Here is a 19,512-nt window from a genome sequence, read left to right on the forward strand (position 1 = left end):
GATTAGGAATCTGTGTTTTGGCCCTGGCTGATTGGTTCAGTGGTAGAGCGCTGGCCTAGCATGTGAATGTACTGGGTTCAATTCCCAGTCAGGGTCCACAGAAGAAGCACCCATCTACTTCTCTACCCTTGCCCCTCTTCTCTCTTTTCTCTCTCTCTTCCCCCTTCAGCAGCCATGGCTTGACTGAAGTCAGTTGGCCCCAGGCACAGAGGATGGCTCCATGGCCTCACCTCAGGCGCTAAAAAATGGTTCTGGTTGCAAAAAAGCAATGGCCCAAGATGGGCAGAGCACTGCCCCCTAGTGGGCTTGCTGTGTGGATCCCGGTCAGGGCATATGTGGGAATCTGTCTTTCTGCCTCCCCTCCTCTCACTGAATTAAAAAAAAGAAACCAGTGTTTCTGAGGTTAACAATAGCATGTATTTAGCATTTATATTTGTGCTCAATCTTAGCTAAGGAAAACTGAAAGTAACCACCTAAAGAGAAATACATAGAATGAACTCAAATTTTCTTTACAAATTATACGATCTCCAGTAAAGTTTTAAGTCATTTTCTGGCATGTTGTAATAATTAATCTGTAGCCCAAAAGCACTGCTTCTCTTCCAGTGCATTACAAAGAAATACAGCCCTGACTGTAGATGGAGGTGGGTATTTGGATTCTTAAAATGGCTACATCACCCAGAAGGACTTCCTCAGAGTAAAGGCAGCTGAAAAGAGCACAAGAAACCACTGACAAGTATGAACAAATAAAAAGAGTTTAAATTTAAATGTCAAAAAACAAAATTAAAAGGAAAACTGGGTAATTTGCAACAAATATGAAAAGGATAGGAATAATTCATTATAGAAAAATCCCATACAAAACTGTTAGTCATTTCACAATATATATATCAAATCATGACACTGCACACCTGAAATTAATATAATGCATATTTCAATTAAATCACAATGAAAAGAAAAAAAACATCAAACCACCCCCCCACCACCACAAAACTCAGGAAAAAAATGGGCAAAATTATGGATAATTCACAAATGATGATTCTTAAGTGGCTAACAAACATTTACGAAGCTCTGGTACTAATAATAAAAAAAATGCACATTTAAAAACTAAAAAAGCATTTTATAAAATCAGTAAAAATTTTAAAAAATATAAAAAGTTGACAAGCATCTTATGGAGACAAGTAAACTTATCCATAAATGGTAAAATATAAACGTGTATAATTTTTATGGAAAATAAGTTGGGGTTTTGTGTATCAAAAGTCTTCCAACTCATACCCTTTATCTTATTTTATTCTAAAAAATAATGAGTCACATTTGCATTATTATAACAAGAACACATGGTAAAAAATGAAATAACTGCAAATAAAAGAATGTTTTATACATATTATGAATAGGAAGCAAATAAAAGTAATGTTTCTAAAGAGTTTTTTAAAATGGGTAATATTTACATGTAACACTGAATGGAAGAAGTAGAATAGAAATCTGTACAGCAGAACTCAATTATGCATATAGGAATGTATGTATGCTTAAAAGACTCCAAGGAAATTGATCAAAAGGTGAGCAATGATTTGACATGAGTGGTTGTGCATACATTTTTTTTTCCTTCTAGTTTTCAGTAATTAAATAATTTTGTACAACCATCAGGAAGGAAAAACACTCATCAAAAATATTAAATAATACTGTCCTGATACAAACATCATAATTTCACTATTAAATTATAATGCAAGTAGCAAAAAACCTACCCTTGTTCCACACTTGTATTCGGCCGTTGTCCTGACACAGACTCCGAACTGTCAGTTAGAGATGGCACTACAGCCAAAAACCTAGAGTATTAAAATGTAGAGTTGGAAATGAAGTCTCAGTCAGGATCTAATAAGAGCTTAAGAAAGGATGGGTAGTTCATTTATGTCTTAATTTTTACATTTACCCCTCCATTTTCCAATAACTGGCAGGCAATGGGAATACAAAAAAGGATAAGATGGTGGCTTCCAAAGCCAAATAATAAAAGTCCATAGCAAAATCGATCGTTCTGGATTTTTTCATATGCTGCCATGTTACTGGCAGAAAAAGCCTTGCAACACTGATTCACAGGAATCGAGTTACTGTAGTGAAGTCCTAGAGAGTGATTAACAGCTAAATATGCACATGACAGCAAGTAGTTATGACAGCTAAACAAGACAGAACAGACACATCACTAAACAAATGACGATACACACAGGAAACTTTATGTGACACGGATAAACTGTTTTAGGAGTTGCTTACAATGTCAACATACATTTTTAAAAGGCAAAGAGAATTATGTAGAAATTCTTGGAATAAATGTGACCCTTGAATTCGGCATATACACAGAAATATCTCTGAAAAAAAATTCATCTTGGAATGCTTTCTATGTAGTTATGAATAGCAAATAATTTGCTAGCTTTGAAAACAGTATCACCTTTAGAGATTAATAAAATAGATAACTAAAATTTCAGTCACTGTACTAAGTTAGCTCTGCCCATCTGTGAAGAGAGTTCTGAATTACCAACCAACATGTACAAACACTTCATTTGAAGAACCACCCAGATTCTAGCTCATTGGTAATATGACTATACTGCAATGATAAACAGTGTTGCTTGGCATTAGTCCTTTCTCATGGAAATAACTTAAATACAAACTTCCCTTAGTAGAGGGCTTGCAGGATCTGTACCACCTTTCAAATAAGAGCAGATCTCTTTAGCTATGGTCAGTGCACAAAAGCCTTATTATTTATACTTCCAACAGAAATATCTTCAAGTGTCATGATATGTACTGTTTTTTACAATGTAAAATTTAAATATATTTTATCAAAAAGACAATTTGGTTAGATTAGATTAACAGTTTTATTTGGCTGTGTTACTTTTTCAATGATGAAGATATCTAACTTCCCTTCCAAGGCCAGAGAAAGTATGAATGTAATTTCTAAGGAAACTCAGTCTCTCTATTGTAAATCCATCATTATAATCCATCCATCACATAAAAATGAAGAAAGCCTATTTTTAACCTGAAGTATTATTTTTGAAGCTACAGTTTCACCATCCTTTTACATTTAGAGACACAGGACTTAGTTACAAAAGTAGATTTTGATGATAACTATAAGTTACCAGAAGAAAAAAATAGCATTTCAAAATAAAATAGCATCATTAAAAAAGCTAGTTAGAAGAATTATGTTTTAAGAGGTTGGCAAAAATATAACATTTTTTTCAAAGACATTAATTCACTAATTAAATTCCAGATTTTAAAAAACTAGCTAAACTGGTACTGGTTTCCCTCCCATCTCTTTCCATGCTAGCATATAAAGTACTCCTAATAAATAATACCTTTGATAGACTTTATTTCTAATTCCTTTCTGAAAAGCAAGGAGGTAATTCCGTCCATCTCCAGAGAAAACTTCCACAGCAATAGGCTAAAATGATCAAAGAACAAAACGGAAATGATTCGAGAACATAACCGTTAAGAAAAACACAAATAAGGTTATATATTAACTGTTCCAGTATTAATTCTACAGTGTTGAAAAGTTAACTCATTGATAAACACTGACACATAAATTCCCAGCAGGTTCAATTACAAAATAAAGAGAGCCAATTAGTTGTGAATGTTTTCAGTTTGTTTCTAAAATATTTAATAATAGAATGATGGTAAAATACTTATGCAGTTATAGTTTTGTTTAATTATAATGCAGATAAAATTTCTGTATTAAAAGGCAAGCATAATGTTGATTTGGATGGCTAGAGATCACCCAAGTTTTAGGTTTTCCTTTTTTTAAAAAAAAGTAATTATAGCTTCCTCCTTTTTAAAAAATTGGTTTCAGCAAGAGAGGAGGGGGGAGAGAGAGAGAGAGGCAGGAACATTGAGCTGTTCCAGTATGTGCCCTGATGGGATATCAAACCAGCAACCTCTGTGCTTCGGGACGATCCAACTGAGTATCTGGTCAGGGTTTAGGCTGTATTTTTTAAAAAGAGAGATGCATTATGTAGAGTTATGCACCTGTGTGATGTCAGTTTGTCTTTCACATAATGGAACTGAAAGAATAATTTAAGAAATACTCTAAAGAATAATGCAGCCTGACCAGGCAGTGGCGCAGTGCATAGAGCATTGGACTGGGATGTGGAGGACCCAGGTTCGAGACCCTGAGGTCGCCAGTTTGAGCATGGGCTCATCTGCTTTGAGCAAAGCTCACCACCTTGGACCCAAGGTCGCTGGCTCAAGCAAGGAGTTACTTGGTCTGCTGTAGCCCCACGGTCAAGGCACATGTGAGAGAGCAATCAATGAACAACTAAGGTGTCGCAACAGAAAACTAATGATTGATGCTTCTCATCTCACTCTGTTCCTGTCTGTCTGTCCCTATCTATCCCTCTCTCTGACTCTCTGTCTCTGTGTAAAAAAAAAAAAAAAAGAATAATGCAGATTCGCCTGACCAGGCAGTGGTGCAGTGGACATAGTGTCAGACAGGGACACAGAGGACCCAGGTTCAAGACCCCGAGGTCGCCGGCTTGAGCAGGGCTCACCAGCTTGAGCCCAAGGTCGCTGGCTTGAGCAAGGAGTCACTCGGTCTGCTGTAGCACCCCCTGCCGATCAAGGCACATATGAAAAAGCAATCAATGAAACAACTAAGGTATCTCAACAAATAATGGATGCTTCTCATCTCTCTCCCTTCCTGTCTGTCTGTCCCTATCTATCCCTCAATCTGTCTCTATCACACACACACACAAAAGAATAATGCAGATCCTATAGAAGGTTTTCATGGCATGTATCAGCTTTAACATAATACAGCCTTTGAATAAAGGAACATGACAAAACAGTACTACTAAATTAACTTACCTGCAGGAGATACCTCCGTTTATGTACCTCCTTGATATCTTCATATGCAAAAATGCTGCATGTTCTCTTGAGTTGACTGGGGCCTTGCCTGGCTCCTCTAGGGATAATTGGCTCATGCATACTACAGGCAGCCAAGAGAAAGGAGATAAAAACACAGTGAGAGATAAATTCACAGTTTAACAAAGTTGTTATTTTCAACATATGAACAGGACTGGGTAACATTATATCAAATATTTAGTTAAAAAAATGTTTAAGAGATTGTCAGCTACTCAGCACACAAGCAACCTCCTTTGAAGAAGTTAATTAAAAATATCCCATTATTGCTATCAGGGCTTTCTTATCTATCAGGCACAGTGCCCAGGTATAAATATTTTTAGGGGCCCAAGGAAGTGTTTTAATTTCTTTTAAAATCAGAAGAAAAAATTCAAACTTTTAGGCCAAAGGAAATTCTTTAATATATAATATAAAAACATTCATCTTTTAAACCAACAGTCAGAAACATATAAATTTTACTCCTTTTATAAGGAGAAAGAGGCCCGTGAAAGTCAAAATGTGGCCCTGATTGTTGCTGAAAGGAATCATTTGAAATATCTCCCAGAAATGAACTGCAGGGGCCATGCCCACATTCAACAGTGTTAGATGTTCCAGATATCAAAGGAAGAGAAGACCATGTTGTTTGCTAACCCTTTAGCATTTTTCCTCCTTTTAGCTTTGTCTATTTTCTGGGTTTCCTTTACCCACTATCACTTTGGTCACAGAAGCAGAAGAAAAGGATGCTGGATGCCCGAGTGCTGTGACTCAGGCACACTGCTCTTAGGACACAGAGGGCACGGACGCTCCCTAACCTGTTAAGAGTACTGTGGCTACCTGCATTTTCTCTACAACTGTGTTTACTGAAATTTAAAATGAAAAACAACAATTTGCAAATTCAGAGTAAGTTTCTAAACATATAGATTATAATATAAGGAGTTTGGTGTCTAATGCTATTCAATACACAGTCACAAATTTTACTCAGTTTTCATTTTGATATATAAGGCAAATTTTTTCTTTATTATTTTAAAATAACTATTACCCCTATGAACACTTACATGCACACAAACTGGGAGGTTAACATTATGTAAATTTTAAAACACATTTTTTTGGATTTAGAAAAACCATGTGAATAATACTGTTTTCTAAAGATCATAGTATCTTGTATCTCTTCATTCATTTACTTACTTTGGAGGTAAAGTTTCAATGTCTCTTATTTCCCTGGTTGCTGTCATTGTAAATCCATCAATCACATAAAAATGCTCTTTACCGAAAAGAAGAAGCCCCTCACTAGTGTCGAGGCCCTGGACTCGGGCACAGCGGTACATGTGCTGGATCTAGAAAGAAATCCATAAACGTTCATTAACATAGATTTTAAAAGAAAATTGAGATAATTTTTTAATATAACTAAAGCAAAATGTTTTAAAACATGGATTTAATGGGCAAACAGAATTTTACTGAGATGTCACTCTGCGGTGGCATTCCCTGAGCTAGCATATTCGATCTGAGTTTAAGCATACAGTAGTAAAGAGAACCTGCTACGCCAGTAGTTAGAGGTGCAGTTGACTTCAGTAAAAGAAAACACCCACTTACTCATGTCCATCCACCCCGCCCATCCATCCACTTCATCTGTCCATCTCTCTCAATATGCACTGAGTGCTCACTATGTGCCTGGCACGTATGTACTAGGTTCTAGAACTGATGAACAGATTAGAGAATGAGGGAAAAAAACACAACAGACTTGGTAGGGAGGGGAATTGAGGCACACTTGTGAACAGATCAGAACTGTGCCCTTTGTGAGGCAAGATGATTCAGAGTGAAATAAGTCCTCGGCGCCTAACAATCTGGAGTGAATGCCCACTTCTGTTCCTTAGTTGTAGATTTAGCCAAGTTTTCTCATTTCTCTGGGCCTCTGTGTCTTTGTGTGTAAATTTTAAATGTACAATGGCTTGCCTGAGAGTCAGATAATGTACACAATGTTTGCAATGGTTGGCTGTCTTCTCTTCCACACAGCTCACTTTTCCTTTTTCCATAACAACTTCTGGAACTAGAACTGAGGAATCTCTCCCTATTCACTCCCACCTAGATCCTGCCTGCATGGCAGACTGTTGTGCCATTGTAAAAAGCCCAAATTGGCAGAGGTTGTCTTCTCCTCATAGGAGGAAGGAGTCACTAAATCTCTCAATATAAGTATTGTTTTCTTTCCAATGAGCAGGATCTATTCTTGTTGAAACTCAGTTCAACATGAGTCAAGGAAATCAACAACCAGAGGCAAACAATGTCAAATAAATGTCAGTTTGAATATACTTCCTGCACTATTAAAACTTAAAGCAAACAGAGTAAAAACTGTAGTCATGAGAAGTTTAACAAATGACAGCAATAGAAAATAATTTTCTAAAATACGCAAATGTAAGTCAATTTTCATAGCCATTTGAAAAATACTCATGTACTTTCAAAGTAACTTTTTTGTAGTATAATATACATAAAAATGTTTTTCATAAAAAGCACAGCTTGAATTTTCAAATGCTAAATATGATGCAACCTGAATCCAAATGAAGAAACAGAACATTCCTAAGACCCTGAGCCTCTCCTGAGCTTTCTTCAGACCCAAAGTATGTACTTTTAAAGTTACATGATATTTAAAAATATTTTCATTCCAGATTAATAAGGCCATACATTTGGGCAGAATTTTAAAAATTATATCCTCATTTCTAGTTACTACTTCTTAGTGGGTAAGATTTCAAGGGTTACTGCAAGATCTAATATAACAGACAAAAGGACCATCCTTTACAAAGGTGATACTCACTACACATTAACTCATTCCTTCATTCAATTATCCTTTCATTTACTCAATCACTCCTTCATTCAAAGGTTTATTGGGTATCAATCAGGTGATTGGAGCTGGGTAAAGCAACAGGATAAAAATAAGAAATAGTGCCTGCCTTTTACAAGCTCTCTGTCTAGGGGAAGAGACACAGGAACAAATAATCACGACCTGAGAAAATAGAGTAACATATACAAGGCATTCCGAAAGCGCAGAGGTGGGGTACGCAGCCAAGCCTGAGTTGACAAGACGGTCAAGGAACACTTTCTACATTTGAGAATTAAAGAGATCCAAATAAATGAGGCTGTATCAATGAGTTACAAGGATAGAGGTTATGCAAATGACGGAGAGAGGGACATTCTGGCCAAGAAGACAATGAGTTAGGTGGGAAATGAAGAAATAACACCATGATGTAGTAAACTAAGCGGCATACCATGCTGCAGGGGCTCAGGATACAAGGCAGAGCCAGGGTAATGAGGGTGGAGCCGTGGGCAAGGCGCAGGTGATTGAGAGAAACAGGAAGGAAAGGTAAGGCTCTGTGAGTGAAGGAGAGCAGAGGCTAAATTCAAGGCTGGGGTGATGGCACAGACTGGCTGAAGCTTTCTCTGGTGGTTACTGAAGTTATGGAGGTGTAAAGAAAAATTACAAGGCCAGAATGAGTTGTGTACATGGGTTTGGCATAGAGAATTATAGTAAGAATTGCAGTCTAATAAAGGGTTCAGAGGAAGATAGTGAACTAGCTGTCACTTGTCAGTACTGTATCTGATGAAACTTTATGCTGCTTAGCTGGTTTAGCTAGGTCAGAAAATCCTGTGATGAGAGAAGTAGAGAACTGACCCCAAAAGGCTGTTTAGTATTTATTTCATCATAGAGGCTGAAGTATTTATCTTTATCTTCTGCCACATTATCAACTGGTCTTGTAAAATGGAAACAAGTTACTTAAATACAATCCTTACTTTTTAGAAGCACAGTACCTTTTCTCCGTCCTCTAACAGGCGCAGGAGGGTGGCATTGTCTGTTTTCTCCTCCTCTTCTATAGAGCTGCCCTCAGCTAGCTGGTCTTGTAACTGCTCCTGGTTCTCCTCATCGCCTCCATCAGGTGCAGATCGAGACCGTTTTAAAGGAGGCTTGACCAGACCTATAGGACAATAACCAACAGGGCCACGTGACCTTGCAGGTGCCACTTGGGAAACAGTTTAGTCTCATGCACTATCTCCTACACAGTTCCAATTTGAGATGACCCTGGACGGTATAGGGAGGCAGCACAGTTCAGTGGTTAGTAACACAGACTCTGGAGTTAAATGATTGTGTGACCTTGGAGAATCATGTCTTCTTCGAACCTGAGTTTTCTTTGAACCTGGAATAAGAGTACTGTCTATCTTACAGAATTGAAGGGAGAACAAAACAAGGTAATTCATGTAAAGAAAAAGCACTTAGTACTATAGTTAACAAATAAATTCTAAATAAGTATCAGATAATGAGAGCATAATTAATTGTAAGAATGGTTTTGCTTACAGACAAGTGTCATTGAAAGAAAACAATGAATAAATAATCAATTACTATCAGAAACAAAAATAAAGATAATAATTTATAAACATGATTACAAAAGATGGCTACCTGCTTGCAGGGCCTGTGAGGACTATTTTAAGACATGTGACAAGCAGCCTTAAGATCATTCATACATGAATGAATCTGATCAAATCATCAGATCATAAAGAATTCTTTAGAATACAGGGACAAATCACTTAATTTTCAGATACGGGAAACATTTTACTGCCTCCATTTTGGTTACTTCACTAATAGTCACAAGATATGACTTTGAAATCAGTTGATGAGATCTAAAAATATAAGAAGCGCTCAAAATGCATTCTAAATCCCACATTTAATTAAATTAATAGTCTTAGTTGTACCAAAAAAAAAAAAGTCATGTTACACCTACTAATTAATGATAGTTGCTCTAAGAATTTTGAAAAAGTGTAAGTTAGCCTGTCAGAATCGCACGCTCTGAAACATGTTACCAGAGGTTCAGCTTTGCCTTGGGAAGAACCTTATGTTCACATAGGAAAGAGTGTAAGACACGAGCAAGGAAGAGCAAGTTCTGCTGAGAATATCCACGGGGAAAGTTTACAGCTGCATTATTTCGGGTGTGATAAATCAAAACCTCCAACTGGAGCATAATACCTTGAATATCATAGCAGTGACAACAGTATTCGTGGTTTTAGCTCAGTTAGAGATGAAGAAAATGACTCCCAAAGAAGTTAAGTGCCAATGACACAAACACAGCCATCTCACCAACTCTGGGAATTATAGGTTGGAGCTTACATCTAGTAAATACAGCTTTGGACCCACCTCAGTAATTTTTCTGGTGCTATGTCAAGAAAATGAATAGGTTGTAAACTCTGTTCAACTACTAAAAGTTCCAAGGTATCTGTGAAAATTTTATATCAATTATGAAATGATTAGTAAGTCAGAGTCTTCATGAGAGAACAGCTATATTATAATAATAGCTGAAAAAAATCACAATTTTTGATGGTGTTTTTCGTCAAGATAGTCACATACTATTAGTTTGGTTTTTTTTTTTGTGGGAGAGACAGAGAATCAGAGAGAGGGACAGATAGGGACAGACAGAAAGGGAGATAGATGAGAAACATCAATTCTTCATTGTGGTTCCTTAGTTGTTCATTGATTGATATTTCATACGTGCCTTGACCAGGGGGCTACAGCAGACTGAGTGACTCCTTGCTCAAGCCAGCAACCTTGGGCTCAAGTTGGTGAGCCTTGCTCAAACCAGATGAGCTCGTGCTCAAGCTGGTGACCTCAGGGTCTCAAACCTGGGTCCTCCACAACCCAGTATGACGCTCTATCCTCTGTGCCACCACCTGGTCAGGCACATACTATTAGTTTTTTAATCTATAGAATGTGAAACTGATTTTTAATTTATAGTTTTTAATTTATATTCAGGGGCTTTATTTATAAAAGATGCCAGTACTTTTGACTTTATGGTGAATCAGAGGCTTAAAAAAAAGGATAAACAACGGATTGATTTATTCAATAACGACTGAATCCCCATTTTGAGTCAGCCATTTGCCAAAAGCTATAAAATGAGATAAAAAATAAATCTTTATCTCTGAGAAACTTACAATTTAGGAAAACAAAGCAGTGAAAAAGAAATCACTGAAATTGCTGTAAGAGATGGAGCAAAGGTTACTGGTGGGCAGGGGAGAGGGAAAATGCTTCAGAGAAGGATGATTTATTTACCAGTGTCTTTAAGAGTGGAGAGAGTTTGTTAAGGTCCAGATCATGGGGACAATGTAGACAGGGGGCAGAGAGCACACACATAGAAAAGAAAAGAATTAACACACCAACGGCCACTTTAGTACAGTTCATCACCATAGGTATGTTTTATTAAGTTCATAAAGTATAGACATGGAATAATCACAGGAAGAAAGCTCATTATTGCTTACTGCTGGCTAACAAACACAAATGACACATTTCTAGTAGTTGTTTTAATTTTAAAAATATTTACTTAGTTATCAGGTCCTTAACTGAAAATAAAGTGCCACTGAAGATTTTGCCAAATACAATTTAAAAACTGTTGGCCAATGGGCACACTGCATTTATCTGTAGGCAATAACACCAGCTGCTTTAGTTTGGATAAAGCAATTAATTTTTAAATGGGTGAGATATCACCCCATTCATTTTGATTTCTATAAAAAGAAGGGTGAAATGTAGAATATTTATGAATACCTTTAAAGTTGGCCTCATTGTTTGCAGTTGCTCCTATTTTCATAGAAATTCCAATATAAAAAATACTCCAAATGCTTTTAAATTAAAATCAAGGGAAGGCTGACCTTTGACTTTGGCAATAGTGTCTTCACCGTGCTCTGGTTCTTGCTGAGTAGCTTCACCTTCCGAACTCTCTACAATGGCATCCTGGACAATGGCTGGGTTGCCGGAGGCTAGGCGCATGTAGTATTCTTTACTGTCATAACTTACAGCTCTTCTGTATCTAGCAGGTTTCTAAGAAATAACAGGAGAAACAAACTCAAATAATTATCTTCAAGAATTAACATATAAGCTTCCCAAGGGAAGATATGGGGTCAAGACTTCTTTGTATGTTACCTTTTATATTTTTAGGAATTTTTAATAGACTATATTTATACATAGTAAGTGCACAGGTTTTTGGATTAAGTTTATTTTTAAATTCCATTGTTTTTAAAAGACATAAGTAAAACAACATTAGCAGTTTTGTTCTTCCCAAACTAGAAATAAATTACCCCTCATCAACTAACATTTTCACACTAGTCCCGTATGACCTCATTGATGTGTCAGCAAACTTCCCTATATAGGAGTAGAGTGAAGAAAACATCCAGTGCTGGAGAGCATCAAGTTCCAAGGGGACGTCTAGTCTGTGAGGAGCCTGGAACTTTACTTCTACCCCATGTAAAGAGGTCAGGCCTAAAGGGCCAGCCATTCAGTTGGAGTCATTAGTGCAAGTGTTTACTTCAGATATTTGGAGGTAAGAGACTCAAAACTGCCCTGTTCTCTTGCATATTCCCACTTGTCACCAGAACTCTGGAAATGGCCTGAACCTTCAGAGAGTCCTGACTCAACAAAGAATCAACCAGCTTCCAGCCAGATGGCACTCTCTGGTTGGCCTGCCACTCTGAGCTGGATCTCAAATTTGTTAGAACATTATCAGTGTTTGTTGTGTAGAAGAATATGATCCATATACTAACTAACTGAGTAATAAGCCCATTTTGAAGAGGAAACTTATTACCTAGAGACATTAGAAAAGATTTAATTTTTTTGGTCTGATATAAGAGCATTTCTTTTTTGGGATAATTAATGTTTATCCTAAAAACAGGTTCCCCAATTGACCTAAACTGTCTTTTAACCCAGTATAATATAAAAAATAAGGTCTAAAATTTCCTACAAAAATGTAGAACCAGAGATAAAAGTTTATATGTATAAAGGTTTCTCAATCAGAATTAGACCCAGACTTTGGATTAACAATTAAGAAAAAGAGGGATTATTACACATGCTTTAAAATGTTCCCTTTGTAAACATTATTTTACTCCTTTCCTATGAATAAGAGTATCTAGTTAAAATACTCTATTGGACCATTCTTCAAACTCAAGTAGCCAATATATATTGTCCTCAGCAATGCTTATTTCAAATAAGATCTTTCCTCTCCCCCCCAAAAGGATTTCAAACTGAAGTGGAAAACAAGTGTCCAATAAGTTGGAATATTTAGACTAAAATATGGAACCAACTTTGAGATAATAAGGTATCTAACTAAAGCCACACTGCCCTTCTTTTAACTTCAGGCACAGTCAGGGAATGAAGAGAGCTGCTGTAAACTGGCTGATAAACAGTAAATGGAAACTGAAATGTTATATAACATAGGAAAGAATTAAAATCATGTAAAATAATATTACAATTATGGAAAGATAAATCTGATGAGCAAACATGAATATCGCAGTATTTCTGAAATGAAAGAAAGGTAGGACATGTATGTACTATAACAATTCTGCATGAGGTATAATAATTATCTTCAACTCAAAAAGTTCATTATTAAAAAGATGAAAGCAGAGTTAGTGATGGGCAAGACAATGAGTTAACATACGTGAGACAACATCTACAGATTTAAACTTGGGACCATAAGCATTTGCTGTATATATGTGGTATATTTCTGAGTTTTAAAGAACTGTATTTTTTTACTTAATTATGTATAGAATCTTTCTGGAACAACAACAAAAAAAGTTATAAATTTTTTAACAAATTAAAATAAATTTAAATTGTATCTTGAGAAGTCATATACTTAAGTTTCATTGAGCTTCTTCTGATTGAAAAATAATTTTAAAAGAAGAATACTCCTGCATTATCAAAATACAGTTTAGCATCTAGAAAAATTAAATAAGTAATTGGGGAAAAAAAAGTTGAATGTTGTCAGGCTGCCCATTACTAACACACGTCAGTCAGAACTTGTTAGTTGACGTATGAAGCCATATACATTTCATGGTGAGAGCAATGAACACTGCCGGTTAGAGAGCGGCACACAGACCCTAGATTAAAGCTAATTAGAGTCAAGCTGAGAAAGACTAGGACAGTTCTCAGCACGAATGAAAGCAACTTTTCAACTCTAAGAAAGTTACAGAAAGAGCAAATTGAAGGTCAATCTTTTAAGTTAGTCTAGTCTACCATGCACTAAAAAAACAAAAACAAAGCCAAAAAATACCCCAAAACAAAAACAAACCCCAAAACAAAACTGCAAGTATTTTGCATTCTTTTATGGTAATTTGTGGTTTACCTTTTGAGGAATGATATCATCGGGTGTCTCAGGCTGTTTACTTGGGATCTCAGACTGAAAACAGGGTATTAAGTATAAACACATCAGAAAGAAACATGAAGAACAACACAAAAATAAAATATTCTCCAGGATTGTATGGACTATGGAACATGTACTTGCTCAAAGAAAATTAACCCGCTAGCCTAAGGTGCTTGAAATAATCACTGAGCATCTGTGATTATTTTTTCAATTATCAAGAACAGTTTTAGAGTGAAACTAAAATACACTAAAATCCTCAAGGCTACTGAACAGGACACACTTAAAAATTACACAGACACAACTTCAGCACAGGCTGCCACTGTCATGAACAATTTAAAGGCAACTCTTTATACGGCTTCAAAAAGAAAAAAACTGGAAATAGAACCTAATGCTAGCTATTATCTTCCAACTACCTTTCACTGTGCTTATCTCCCAGATCCGTTTTGTAACAGGAGCCACTGGTTTAAATGACTATCTACAATAGTCCCATACCACAGAAATCACCGAGTGCTTATTTAACAAAAACCTCTCCCATAAAGCGAAGGCCCTATTTCCTATTGATTTCACTACCTTCACAGCTCTGACCCCAGAAAGGCTGAACGCAGAAGGCAGACTGGATCTTCAGCCGCCAAACCAAAAGTTTTCATAAAGACTACTTTTAAAGAATCAGGTAGCTGCTTTTATTTTCAGATAAAAATCTTAATTAACATGAAGGAAATTTTTGTTGAGCTGTAGTGTATGGCTTATTTAGGTAAACACACAGCTAGCTATAGACAGACAATAATGCACCCAAGAACTACAGCTAATTTTTCTTTCTTTTCACAGTTTAGATCTGAAAATGACTTCTAGTATCTTTCTCTACAGTAAACCTAAGTAGGCAAAATGCTTTCACAGATGTATGCTTGCCTAAGCAAAACAAACAATGGACTACTGGGCATACTTTCAAACACTTTACATGGTTTTTAGCAAACCTTTCTTTTTCAAAGCAAACTTTTAAAAACATACCTTATGTTGAAGAATCTATAAAATATAACATGTACATTCTCTATCTTGAAGAAATATAAGAATTTGGATTACACGAGTATACACTACACATTTGTTAAAACTCACTTAATAGTATGCTTAAGATTTGTGTTTTAATATATGTAGAATTTATGTCAATGAAGAAAGAATTATTATAAACAAATTCTGAACTCTATTGCTATGCATGTGGAAGTGCCCAGGGATGATGGGTACCAATTCTGTACCTCCCTAGGAAATTCCTAAAAAAACAAGACAATGCTGGACAGATGTGTGATAAGCCAATACAGCAAAAGAGACCTGTTACTACTGTCAAAGCCAACTCTGATATCCACTATGTACCCCCAGTGAGATTGTGGGCAGGGTCCAACAGGTACAATCTTGTGTTTTCTCTGCAGCATGTGTTATAGCACTGCTGGTATCTACATAAGTGCTCCTTGATCTACTGACTTAATTTTAATTTACTAAAAGACAGTAAAACATTCAATATACAAAAATTGATATATTTTATACCAATAATTTTAGTTTTACCACAACTTTCACTTAATTTTAATGTTATTGTTATAATTATCTTTATTTAGAAATCTCAATTTCTCAAGGTCAAAATTTCTAGGAAATAATTTAGTTCCTTTGCTTCAAAGTTTTCTATAATGTTGGCTACAAAATTTCCTGAATGAGTTGCTTAGTTTCTTTGAGTCCTGTGACATCTATTTACTATATAAAAATATATGTGGAGGCAGCAGTAAAAAATTCCTTGAATTAGAAAAGGAACCTTCTGGTAACTTTTTTTACCCTTCTGCCCCAAGAAGTCCAATATTAATAGGTAGACACTGAAGTTTTTACTCCAGTGATATTTGTAAAGAATAGTAAATTTTCTTTGAGATTATTATTCTGTGAAAATAAGGGGATTACAGAATTAAAACCTGGTTATAAGGGTTAAATGTTTTTAAAATGGCAAAATAATATGTAATCTTATTTCCTTTCAAAGGATTCAGGGTAATAAGACAATTGCTTAAAAACAAGCAGATTTTATATTTTCATCATAACTTAGGGCAGCTCACATCTTAATAACATATATAACTGATATCACTTAATATATGCAATTATACTGCAATTTAGCTTAACTATTTCAGTTGTGAAAATTATCCCCCAAGGAAAATCACTGTGCCGAGAGAGGATAAATTATTTTCATGTAAGAATACAGAATTTTCCACATATACCAATTTTTCTCACAACATAATTATTATTACTGTTGCTTTTATTAAAATAATTTTGAGAAATACTCAAAGCTTTTTAGTCTGTGGCAAATAAAACACTAAAATATGTTCTATATTCTATAAACAAACATCCAATTTAAAAATCAATAACTAAAAGTTAAAAACAGATTATTTTTATATGTATGTATTATCAAAATTTAAAAAAAACTTTTAATGACTAAGAAAAATCACCTTATTCATTTCTAACACATCAAAGAGTTCTCAACAAGAAAATAACTTTTCAGTTATCACTATAGTCTTTCAGCTTAAGCAACAGAACTATGAAAGAAATGTTACTTAGATTCTTAATCAATAAGGCAAATAATCAAACCACTTGTCCTCCAGGTAAAGTCTGTTTACCTATCAAGAGGTTTCAAAAGTAACTTTTAGGTTGGCACATACCCATTACATTACAAAAAGTACTGAATATATTTTATAAAAATTCATGCAAGGAGGGGAACACGTTTATAGGAGCCAAAAGGGAAGAAAGATTGAGCTCTACTTCTGGGAGGCAATATTTCAAATAGTTCACTGCGGAGGTGGACTTACTGTGAAGCTAATAAAGCTTCAACTTCAACCGCCCTCAATTCTCATGGGCTCCTCTCAAAACCCTGGGAGAGGGGCTGGACCTAGTTAATTTTGCATTCAGAAATTATACTTTTTTCCCTATAGAAAGCTTTACCCCAATCTGCATAAACTTCAGGCCCCATAAAATCTGGCTCTAGCCCTTTTTAGTGGATAAATTTCAGAATTAGGAAAAGTCTAGAGAATGAAGAGGAAGGAATGGATACAATCTATAACTTAGGAAGAGAGAATGCTGGCAGTCAATTCAATCAAAATTTATTAAATTCTAGGTACTCTGTTACCATTAGAAAGACAAAGCCTAATATATGGTTTCTGACTGAAAAAATTCCACTATTTATTGATAATGGCACAAAACCACAAAACACCAGAATCTATTCTTTTTCAAAAATGACTAAACTTCTGAAGAACTGTCAGCCTACAGTCATCATATGTATATTACTCCACTATTTGGTAGCTGTAACCTATAAGAAGTTTCTTAGCTTCTCTAGGTTTCTGTTCCTCATCTGTAAAATTGGGATGATAATATTGACCATACTTCAAAACCTATTAAAGCCGTAAATAAAACTGTATTTGTAAACTGCAGAGTGCTTTCTAAGTTTCACTCTTCTTTCTTGATTTCACAATAGAAGTCAGTGGGATAGCAGTTGCTTCTAGGTTTTGGAATTTCTTTGCTGTCAACATTGCTAGATTGCATATTTCATAAAAACAAAGGTGGACATTTAATGGCATTATAAATTTACAAAAGATTTTAAACTAGTAAAACCCAAAACTATTCCTTCTGAAAATTTCATCATAGCAGATTAACCTAGACTTGGTGCATGAATTCTGGATTCTGTAATCATCTCCTCTATCCATATGCTTTTTCCTACTTTGAAATGTATCAACTTAAAAATTTTTTTTTCCATTGATTTGAGAGAATGAAGGAGGGGAGAGGGGTGAGAGGAAGGGAGAGTAAGGGATAGAAAAAAGCATCAACTTGTTGTTTCACTTAGTTGTTCCATTTAGTTGTGCACATATTGAGTGCTTCTTTTATGTACCTAGACTGGGGATGGAACCTGCGACCTCTGGTGTGTCGAGTCAATGCATTATCCACTGAACCACCGAGCCAGGGTATTTATAACAGAGACAGAGGAAGGGACAGAGAGACAGAAAGGGAGAGAGATGAGAAGCATCAACTCTTCATTGTTCATTGACTGTTCTCTCATATGTGTCTTAACCTGGGGGACTACAGCAGACAGAATGACCCCTTGCTCAAGCCAGCAACCTTGGCCTCAAGCTGGTGAGCCTTGCTCAATCCAGATGAGCCCATGCTCAAGCCAGCGACCTCAGGGTTTTGAACCTGGGTTCTCTGCGTCCCAGTCCCACACTCGATTAACTGTGCCACTGCCTGGTCAGGCTCTCTGTCACTTCTTTTTTTTTCTTTTCTTCTTTTTATTTTCCCGTGTGGGAGAGACAAGAGAGACTTAGAGAGAGGGACAGACAGGGACAGACAGACAGGAAGGGAGAGAGATGAGAAACATCAATTCTTTGTTGTGGTTCCTTAGTTGTTCATTGATTTCTCATATGTGCCTTGACCGGGGGGCTACAGCAGACCAAGTGATGCTTTGATCAAACCAGATGAGCTCGCACTCAAGCTGGCGACCTCAGGGTCTCGAACCTGGGTCCTCCACATCCCAGTCCAACGCTCTATCCACTGCGCCACCGCCTGGTCAGGCTCTCTGTTACTTCTTAACTGCCTTGTATTTCCCAATATAAAACCCATCTGTTTAAAAGTTAAGATCCATATGGTATATACCTATTTCTGAGAGTGTCTATTTAGATTTCACAGGCTGGTGTACTTCTTTGCTTAGATAAAATGCTACTGATGATATGGTTGTAAGTATAAACTCCAAATAGGTTATTTTGTTTTTATCGGTTATAGAAAATTAAATATACTTCTGTAAAATAAATGACACTTTATAAAGAAGGAAAGGACTAGGCCCTGGCCTGTTGGCTCAGCCTAGTGTGTGGAAGTCCTGGGTTCAATTCCCAGTCAGGGCACATAGGAGAAGCGCCCATCTGCTTCTCCACCTCTCCCCCTTTCCTTCCTCTCTGTCTCTCTCTTACCCTCCTGCAGTCAAGGCTCTATTGGAGCAAAGTTGGCCTGGGTGGTGAGGATGGCTCCATGGCCTCTGCCTCAGGCGCTAGAATAGCTCTGGCAGCAACGGAGCAATGCCCCAGATGGGCATAGCATCGCCCCCTGGTGGGCATGTCAGGTGTATCCTGGTCGGTCGCATGTGGGGAGTCTGACTGCCTCTCCACTTCTAACTTCAGAAAAATACCAAAAAAAGTAGGAAAGGACTAGATAAAACAATTATGGTATGTAACTCAAAATGTATATGCCTTAGTGAAATAAAAATAGTTGGTCACATATTTAGGAGAGTATAGTTTTCTTATACATGGCTGAGCAAAAACAAATTTCAGTTGTTTGTATGAAAAATAATGCAATAACTAACAAATAATCCAAGAATAAACTCATGTACTCACAACTATAAACCTACTTTTGTCCCACCCTGTATTTTAGTATTTTTGAATGGATTCAATCTAAATGAGCATTGATTTAATAAGAAATACTTTATCAACTCAGGCTTAAA

General features: G+C 36.3%; 1 protein-coding gene across 7 annotated transcripts in view; it reads right to left on the reverse strand.

Moving 5' to 3' along the window:
* Window positions 1–19,512, reverse strand: part of WDFY3 (WD repeat and FYVE domain containing 3) — a 286,019-nt gene that overhangs the window by 34,449 nt on the left and 232,058 nt on the right. For 5 of the 7 annotated variants that reach the window (XM_066385911.1, XM_066385914.1, XM_066385916.1 and 2 more), the window contains 7 exons: window positions 14,001–14,054; window positions 11,539–11,707; window positions 8,662–8,825; window positions 6,052–6,200; window positions 4,834–4,954; window positions 3,333–3,418; window positions 1,737–1,817 (listed from right to left, as the gene is read on the reverse strand). In XM_066385911.1, the coding sequence (XP_066242008.1) occupies window positions 1,737–1,817; window positions 3,333–3,418; window positions 4,834–4,954; window positions 6,052–6,200; window positions 8,662–8,825; window positions 11,539–11,707; window positions 14,001–14,054 (824 nt within the window). The remainder of the gene's footprint in view (window positions 1–1,736; window positions 1,818–3,332; window positions 3,419–4,833; window positions 4,955–6,051; window positions 6,201–8,661; window positions 8,826–11,538; window positions 11,708–14,000; window positions 14,055–19,512) is intronic. The other 2 variants (XM_066385917.1, XM_066385915.1) reach the window with 1 other exon arrangement.

The sequence above is a fragment of the Saccopteryx leptura genome, chromosome 5 (genome assembly GCF_036850995.1).
Source record: "Saccopteryx leptura isolate mSacLep1 chromosome 5, mSacLep1_pri_phased_curated, whole genome shotgun sequence".
NCBI lineage: Eukaryota > Metazoa > Chordata > Mammalia > Chiroptera > Emballonuridae > Saccopteryx > Saccopteryx leptura.